The 8,804-nt window shown below is 44.0% G+C and overlaps 1 protein-coding gene across 1 annotated transcript in view; it reads left to right on the top strand.

Moving 5' to 3' along the window:
- LOC101642691 (E3 ubiquitin-protein ligase RNF213-like) overlaps window positions 1-8,472 on the top strand; it is a 128,770-nt gene extending 120,298 nt beyond the window's left edge. The window contains exons 52-58 of the mRNA XM_045299521.1: window positions 830-1,057; window positions 1,273-1,474; window positions 3,421-3,498; window positions 4,005-4,199; window positions 4,884-4,973; window positions 5,063-5,241; window positions 7,856-8,472. Coding sequence (XP_045155456.1) covers window positions 830-1,057; window positions 1,273-1,474; window positions 3,421-3,498; window positions 4,005-4,199; window positions 4,884-4,973; window positions 5,063-5,241; window positions 7,856-8,015 — 1,132 coding nt within the window. The 3' untranslated portion in view covers window positions 8,016-8,472. The remainder of the gene's footprint in view (window positions 1-829; window positions 1,058-1,272; window positions 1,475-3,420; window positions 3,499-4,004; window positions 4,200-4,883; window positions 4,974-5,062; window positions 5,242-7,855) is intronic.
- Window positions 8,473-8,804: the final 332 nt, after the last annotated feature.

The raw sequence follows: 8,804 nt of genomic DNA on the forward strand, positions 1-8,804 counted from the left end.
CAGCACCGTAATTGATGCATAAGTGCATCAATCCTCCTTTGGTCTCATTCATTGTCCAACATTCTTTTCTTTTCTTTTTTTAATCGTTTTATTAGGTGCTCATACAACTCTTATCACAATCCATACGTACATCAATTGTGTAAAGCACATTTGTATAGTCATTGCCCTCATCATTCCACTTAAGCCCCTGGCATCAGATGCTTGTTTTATCTCCTCCCTCCCCGCTCCCCACTCTCTCATGAGCCCTTGTTAATTTATAAATTATTATTTTGTCATATCTTACCCTGTCCATCATCTCCCTTCACCCACTTTTCTGTTGTCCATCCCAAGGGAGGAGGTCACATGTACGGTTCCCCCTTTCCAACCCACCCTCACTCTATGCTCCCAGTATCCCCAGTCACACCACTGGTCCTGAAGGGATCATCTGCCCTGGATCCCATTGTCCAACTTTCATATGCATATGAAGCAATAAAAAATACCATGGCTTGGCTCAGGCACTTTAGCCCTCAAAATGACCACCTTGCTTTTCAACGCTTTATATAAAGAGGTCTTGTGCAACAGATTTACCCAATGAAATGCCTGGCATCAGAGCCCCATGTTATGGGCAGGTCAATCCTGGCTCTATGAGCCCTTTGATGGGGATGTCTGAGTAAGGGACACATACATTTATGTGGATAAATATGGGGCAAGAGTGAGGTTGAGAACATTTGACAGCATACAAAAGAGAGATCAGAAGCTGGTTCCTGGACCCCAGCTTCGTTGGGTAGAGTGACTTCCACATTCCTCATCCACTTGCTGGACAGGCTCCCTTACCTTGATGTGAAAGCAGTGGTGTGGAGCTGACTGCTTCTCTAAGAACAACCCCTGTTGTTTCAGGTGAGATCAAGCTCCCGAACGACTACTGCAGCACTGACTTAGACCTGGACACTCCCTTTGAGGTCATCCTGCCACGTCGCCGGGGACGGGGCCTCTGTTCCACTGCCTTAGTCAGCTACTTGATCAGGCTTCACAATGAAATGGCCTACACGGTGGAAAAATTCTCCAAGGACAATGACAGGTGAGCGCACAATCCTACAGGAAACCCAGCCCGTGGAGTCATTTCTGATAGCCCTAGGTTCTCTAGGGCAGACACGAGCCAAGCTTCATCCTTGCTCCCCAGTGTCCCCCGATGTGTCTATCCAGAACATCACTTAGCAACTGAGTCAGGGCAACCTAAAGGCCACAGCAGGTGTGTAATGACAGGGACTGAGCACTGTGTATTATGCCCCTCAGCTACTCCATCGATGCCTCTGAGGTCACCGAGCTGCATGTCATCAGTTATGAAACAGAACGGGACTTGGTGCCCCTGATCCTCTCCAACTGCCAGTACAGAGTGGAACAAGGTGGAGAAGCCCTGCAAGAGTTTGACCTGGAGAAGATCCAGCGGCAGGTCATGAGCCGATTTCTCCAGGGCAAGCCCAGGCTTACCCTGAAGGTATGGCTGCATCTGTGGAATGCCCATTGCATTTGACTTCCAGCACAACAGTTTTCTTTAATTTTTTTATTGAGAATTAGGAAAAGGTTTACAGGCAGATCAATTTTCCATTCTATAATACATATGTATATTTCATGTCATTGATTGCAATTCCTACAACATAGCTTGTATTACTTCCTGTTTCCTGATTCCATTCCTCCTTCTTTACTAACTCTTTGAACTTTGTCCTTGTGTAAATTCTATCCCATTGATCTTAACTGGGTCATTATTGTACAGAATGGGCAGCTCCTTCATGTCATTGCTTCCCTTATGGTTGCTGTGGTAGGTTCCCTTGAGTGTGTTCTGCCCCATCATGACTCAGTGTACAACAGAGTCAAACACTGTCCGGTTCTGTACCATCCTTAAAATAGGTGGGTTTTTCCGAGCCTATTGTTGTAGTGATTGTGTCTATACATCTTATTAAGGGTCTTTCTTTTTTGCTGACCCTCTACTTTGCCACCCATGAAGTCCCTGTCCAGGAACTGGTCTCTCCTGATAATGTGTCCAAAGTCTGTCAGATGAACTCTCGCTATCCTATCATCTAAGGAGCATTCTGACTTACAGACCTATTATTTAGCTGAAAAACTGAGCCACAGGGGTGAGTTCTTTTCCAGACCTGAGGGGTGACTGAGAGTCATAGTCTTGGGATTCAGCCAGTAAGACTAGTCATTTTTATGAATTTGGATTTTGTTCCACCTTTTTCTCCCACACTATCCAAAACCTTCAAATGCAATCCATATCAGAGTAGTTGGGAATGTCAGTTGGACTCTGCCTAGTGCCTCTGGTCTTGGGGTTGTAGATGGTCAAGTGTGCATGGTCAATTAGCCCAATGGAATAAGTATTTCCATGTGGTATGTCCATCTGATGTGGCTTCCATCACAGTGACTTCAAAGTGAGGCCAGTGCAAGGTGTGTTATCCAGGGTCATCTAATGCACACCACAGTCCAAGAAGCACCATTCACATGTGCACCACTGGGTTGGACAGACTTCCTGAGCTTTCTTCTATATCAGCCCCTGCACCTCATTACTACAGATACATCTTCAAATCCTATTTGTCAGAGGTCTTCTATGTCAGCAAGTCGTATCACCAACTAACAGACAAATCTCACAGCCACCCTCTTTCTCTTCTTTCTTTTAGCCCCACACATCAGGTACTATGTGGTGTGTCTTTTCTGTGTCCCTCTGAATTATTACAACCACTACTCTGGCTCATACTCTCTGCCCTGAAGACAGACCCGGCACTGGCTCTTATCTAGACACCTTGCCTCCTCTTCCTTCAGCCCTGTTATCATCAATTCACTGTACACAGGAGGTATCCACAACCCAAACCTGCCTTCATAAGACTGGTAGCCTTGCTCCAGCCTCCATCCAATCCACTTCCAGCCTCTGTCCCTCCCCACCTCAGTGTGTGTGTGTGTGTGTGTGTGTGTGTGTGTGTGTGTACACTCAAAACTGACCCAGGGCTCCTACTCCAGCTACTGACATACCCTACCTTTTTTAATTTTTAACTGTTCTTTTACCTCAATTGTGCTTGTGACTTCAAGAACCCAGACAAATACACATGTGAGATCAGATGCCATCCTGCAGAACACCTGGTCTGCTAGCAGTGTGGTTACTTTGTTCAGGGTCTGGGTACAATAGTGGTTGAGAGAATATATGAATGAGCTCTCCTCCATATCTTTCTTTCTCGAACTTTTGGGGCTGCTGTATTCTACCTGCCAGTATCTGCCTGGCCACTGTGGCAGGCCAGATTCTTTGCTGTGTTGTTCTTTTCCCTGACTGTGTGAGGTAGATGATATGTGGCACTCCCTGAATGGTCTGATGCTATAAATGAGTTTCCCTTGTCATCTGGAAAAAAACCTCAACAACAGGTTTCATTTTAAATATAAAATTGTTTTTGTTTTTAGGGACTACCCACTCTGATTTATAGACAGGACTGGAACTATGGACATCTCTTCATGGAAATCAAGAATAAGATATCACAGGTTTGCATGGTGCTTTTTGTCTACCTGAGCAACTTCATCTATATTATAGCTATGGCAAGCCCCACCCCCACCTCCAGGAGTTGCAATGACTCCCTGAGTATCTTCAAGGCAATGCTCTTTCCAAAGAGCAAACGGGACATCAAATTTGCAAATACTTTCTTGTTCAGTACAATCAGATTTCAGTTTGGTCGTAGTCTCTAGGTCATGGGCATGTGTGCTAAGGAAAGGGCAGAGAGCGTACTCGTGCACATACTATCTTGAGACACAGATCACCAGATAAACACAGGACTAGTTTGAGAATTAAGTGGGTTCATATGTATTTCTGTGCAATATCTGGATTACTGTGGACACTAAGGAACCCTAACGTCTGTCTTAATATCCATCTGTTATTATTGTAGTTGGGGTATTTGTCTCAGCTTGGTGTTGGGCAATGAAGAAGAAAAGCTCTTCTACCAGGTAGCAATAAACCAGAACTCCAACCCATGCTCCGCCCCTTTGCTCCCCAGAGCACTCTCCCCTACTCGGTCCTCAGCGCCCTCCGTGGACAGCTGCAGTCCTTCAGCGACGCCTGTGAAGCTCTGTCGGTCACAGAAGTCACCTTGGGCTTTCTGAGCACAGCGGGTGGTGACCCCAACATGCCCTTGAAGGAGTATATCCAGGACGTCCTGCGAATGCGTGATCAGACAAGCCCTGCTTTACAGGTCGGTCTTACATTAAGGTTTTGTCAAAAGCAGTCTGCATGGCCCCTGGCCTCAGTTTCCACACTTTGTACTAGAAATGTCACTATTCAGGGACGATTAACCCAGGCGCCCTGAGAAGGAGGTGCAAAGAGAACACCGGCTCGCCCGGTGGTCCACGTGTAGACAGAATGCACTCTGGGCAGCACAGACAGCGATGTGCTTGAAATGCTAATCATGTAGACCAGGCGTCCTCAAACTACGGGCCGCATGGGGACCACCAAGGGCATTTATCCAGCCTGCCGGGGGTTTGCCCTGCTTGTTTTTTTACTTCAAAATAAGATCTGTGCAGTGTGCATAGGAATTTGTTCATAGTTGGTTTTTTCAAAACCGTAGTCCGGCCCTCCATCGGGTCTGAGGGACAGTGAACTGGCCCCCTGTTTAAAACGTTTGAGGACCCCTGGTCTAGGCAGTGCACCTGGATGTGGCTGAGGAACAAGCCGATGCCTGAGGATTCTGAAGGACCGGAGGAGGGAGGATCATTCAGAGGAGTTTGAAGCTGAAGCAAGGGCATCAGCAGCCTGCAATAGGGATGGTGTCACACGGCACAGAGAAGTGTACAGAGCAGAAAGGACCGTGTGGAAGAGCAGTCAGACCCACTGCCTGGAGGTGAGGCCTTCTCCGCTCAGGAGTCTGCTCCTCTTTCAGGCCTTAAGCGGTTGTCGGTTAAAGCACGTCACTGCCCTGTGGTGGTTCCTCTCTGCGCACAAGTGCGAACAGCTCCTGCGACAGGGAAAAGTAAGTCGCTCCCCGAGCCTGGACTGTGGGCAGCGCTCTCCTCCTCTGCTCCTGAGTGTCTGTTGGCACTTGTTCCTATTTCCCTTCAGGATCCCTTTAAGGACATCAGTTCCCAGTACAAAGTGCCTCTCAGGCCGGAAGCTGAAAAACTCCTCAGCACCTTCCTGCATCACACTGACCTCGAGGCCTTCTTGCTGGAGCTTCATGAAATGATGATCCTGAAACTCAAGAGCCCTCGCGCGGAGGAGGACTTCAACCCTGCGTGGAGGTAAGGCCTTCACTGCCCGATGTTCTGCTGTCTCCTTGTAACAACGGTTCTTGACTTAGAGCTGGATCTTTTGGTTTCAATCTCTATTGAGGTCAGTGTTGTTAATAATTATACAACGCATATATTTTCATTATAACAAGCTGACTTACTATGTCAAATACCAAAAAACCTAACTGGCATCGAGTGATTCCAACTCACTATGTCAAATAAAGAAGCATTTTTAATTTTATAGGAAGAACTCTATCAATGCTTAAATAGTATATCAGAACCATCCTTTACATTTTTACCCATCTGATGAGCCATACTATGGTACATCACTGTTTTCACTTGTTTCCTGATTTACTAGTGATGATGAGAATAATTCTACATTTATTAGCCATTTGTATATAATCTTCTGAATTACCTCTTGATAGCTTTTGGTTATTTTTCCTTTGGCTGTTTATCCTTTTCTTTAATGATTTGTAAGAGCTCCTTATACAAAATAGAGACTCATCTTTAATCAATGACGTATTAACAATGCTCTACGTCAGATTGTAATTTTGTATACTCAAATCTGATAGACTTGTCCTATTAAGTCTCCATAGGAAAACAGACCTCAATGGTCTTCTTTATCCCAAGGTTATAAAACATCTTCCCGTATATTTTTCTTATGCGTTTGTAATTTTATATTATACATTGTTTTTCCTAGCTTATTCTGGTGTGTGGTATGAAGTAAGGATTTCACTTTACTATGCCTTCTCTAACTAAATAGTCATACTTCAGTTATGGTGATCAATCTACTTCATATGTGTTTTTTGCTCCATTGTGCTCCGTGTGTATGCCTATAAACACTTGTATTCTTTGAACTTATTTAACTTTTACTACCCAGAGATTTTCATATAGAAAATGATCCCTTTCCTCAAGAATTTATAATCACTGTTAACATAAAATATTAAATGGAGTATAAGATTTCGTAGAACTGAGGCTTTGTTTTTCATAACCAGTCGCCATAATGTGTCAGAGCAGAACTGGGTTCCACATGGTTGTCAATGGTGGATTTTTCAGAAAGAGATTGCCAGGTCGTTATTCCAAAGTGTCTCTGCTCTGGGTAGACTCGAATCTCCAACCTTTGCATTTGCAGCTAACCTTGTTAACCCTTTGCTTCACCCAGGATTCCTTATGTTTTATATAGCTCTGAAAAGAAGTAGATAGCATTTCTATGTTTAACTCAATAGTTGAATGTCCTTATACTGGCTCCTCAATACTTTTTGGTTCTGTTAACAACTAAAACAAGTGACAAGTGATTGGTTCCCTTATATTATTTGGGAGCCTATTTTATTTGTTTTTAATTTTATTTTCCTACTCATTTCTTTTTTTTTAATAAATTATTTTGTTGGAGGCTCTTACCGCGATCCATATATCAATTGTTATCGAGCACATCTGTACATATGTTGCCATCTTCATTTCTAAAATATTTTCTTTCTACTTGAGTCCTTGGTATCAGCTTCTCTTTTTTCCCTTCCCTTCCTTGATAATTTTGTTCATCTCCCTGTGGTGGTGGTGGGGGCGGGTTGTACATCGATCATTGCGATGGGTTTTCCCCTCTCCCCACCCCCCCCCACCTTTCCCCTAACCTCATGGTATTGCTGTTCTCATTATTGGTCCTGAGGGTTTATCTGTCCTGCATTCTGTGTGTTAAGAGCTCCTATCTGTACCAGTGTACATGCTCTGGTCTAGCAGATTTGTAAGCTAGAACTGTGGTTATGATAGTGGGGAGGGCAGGAAGCATTAAAGAACTAGAGAAATGTTATGTGTTTCATCAATTCCTTGTGACCCTTCTGTGAGGGGATGTCCAATTATCTACAGATAGGCTTTGGGTCGCCATTCCATCCCCCCTCGTTCACATCCAAATGGTTGTTTTGGGTCTTCTGATGCCTGATACCTGATCCCATTAACACCTCATGATCACATGGGTCGGTGTACTTCTTCCATGTGGGCTTTTTTGCTTCCCTGCTAGATGGCTGCTTGTTTAACTTCAAGCCTTTAAGATCCCAGACATTGTATCTTCTAATAGCCAGATACCATCAGCTCCTATCTTCTTCGCCACTTTAGCTTATGTACCCATTTTGTCTTCAGTGATCGGTGTAGAGAAAGTGAATATCACGGAATGCCAGGTTATTAGAACAAAGTGTTCTTGCGTTGAGGGAGGACTTGAGTAGAGACCCAATGTCTGTCTGCTACCTTGATACTTAACATATAAATATATGTACATAGACCTATCCCTATTGTTATGTTAATATGTTTATATCTGTACATGCCTATGTTGATACCTCTATAAATGTCTTTTGCCTCCTACTTCTTTCCTCTGTTTCCCTTTACTTTCCTCCTGTCCCGCTATCATGTTCAACCTTCATTGGGCTCTCTGTACTTCTTCTTGGCTACATTGCACTTAATCGAACCCCAACAAGCATTCTATGCCTTCCTCCCCCATTGAATTTAGATCTCTTGTTGTTCTCTCATCACTGGGTTTGTTGGCTACACCCTCCCTCTCCCCACCTCCTCCTCTCCCTTGTGCCCCCAGAACCATCGGTGGGAGCCTCTTTTAAATGCTGTCTCTTGTTCCTTGGTTTTTCAGCCTCAAAGATGCTTTTTACGAAATGGAATCTCAATGCCCTGAAGACATCCTGCTCTCCAGTTGCGTCTCTGTGTGGAACATGGCCGCTAAGCTGAAACAGGACAGGGACAGAGGATGGGAGGAGCTCCTCAACTCTGCCTCTCAGCTTCACACAATGTAATGGCCTTCCATGCCTGAGATCGAGCACAGACCCAGCCACCAAGTTTTTTTATAAGACTAGTATTAAAAAAAAAAAAAAAAAAAGACTACTATATAGTTAAGAGGGATTAAGTTTTAGCTTTTTTTTCCCGTCTCCTAATTTACTTCTCAGTCACAGAAGAAGACATTCTGGCTTTCTTCTTTTTCCTCAATTACAAATATTCTACAAAAGCAAGAAAATGGGGAGTGTTTTGTCAGTGCTATAAACCAAACCAACAAAAAAATCTGACCCAGACCCCTCAAGGAAGTTGTGGTCTAATTTCAGAGGTTAGAATCTTGCTGCTTTTATGTGAGGATCATTACAGGGACACCGTATGGGCCTGAGTCTCCTCGTGCATAAAATGAAAGTTCCTCCCAACTCTAAAATTTCAACTTTCTAAATAAATCAAAGCCAACTCAAGTAACTTGGGTCAAAGGTATGGTTCTGGCACTTTTGTGAATAATTTTTGAGAGTCAAGTAAACATGAAGACTTAGTGTGATTCTGATTTCCCTGAATGAGAATACCTAGTGTTTTCATTCAGTCTCAGCCAAGGCACAATACCAGAGATTCAAAGAAAGTACGAAACCAACGTAGTTTCTGAAAATTGTAAAGGGACTACTCAACGAACCCTGACTGTGTGCGGCAAGCCTCGTGTGAGTCTTTTTTTTTCCTAAATCTGGTCGGACAGTTATGACATCTCTGAACCAACTCCTCTTCCTAGATAGTTTAGCACCATTTGCACTGACATTAAGACAGCAACTCTTTACAAC

This window comes from Echinops telfairi, unplaced genomic scaffold, assembly GCF_000313985.2.
Source record: "Echinops telfairi isolate 266 unplaced genomic scaffold, ASM31398v2 ScPeMD7_7458;HRSCAF=8496, whole genome shotgun sequence".
In the NCBI taxonomy this organism is placed as follows: domain Eukaryota; kingdom Metazoa; phylum Chordata; class Mammalia; order Afrosoricida; family Tenrecidae; genus Echinops; species Echinops telfairi.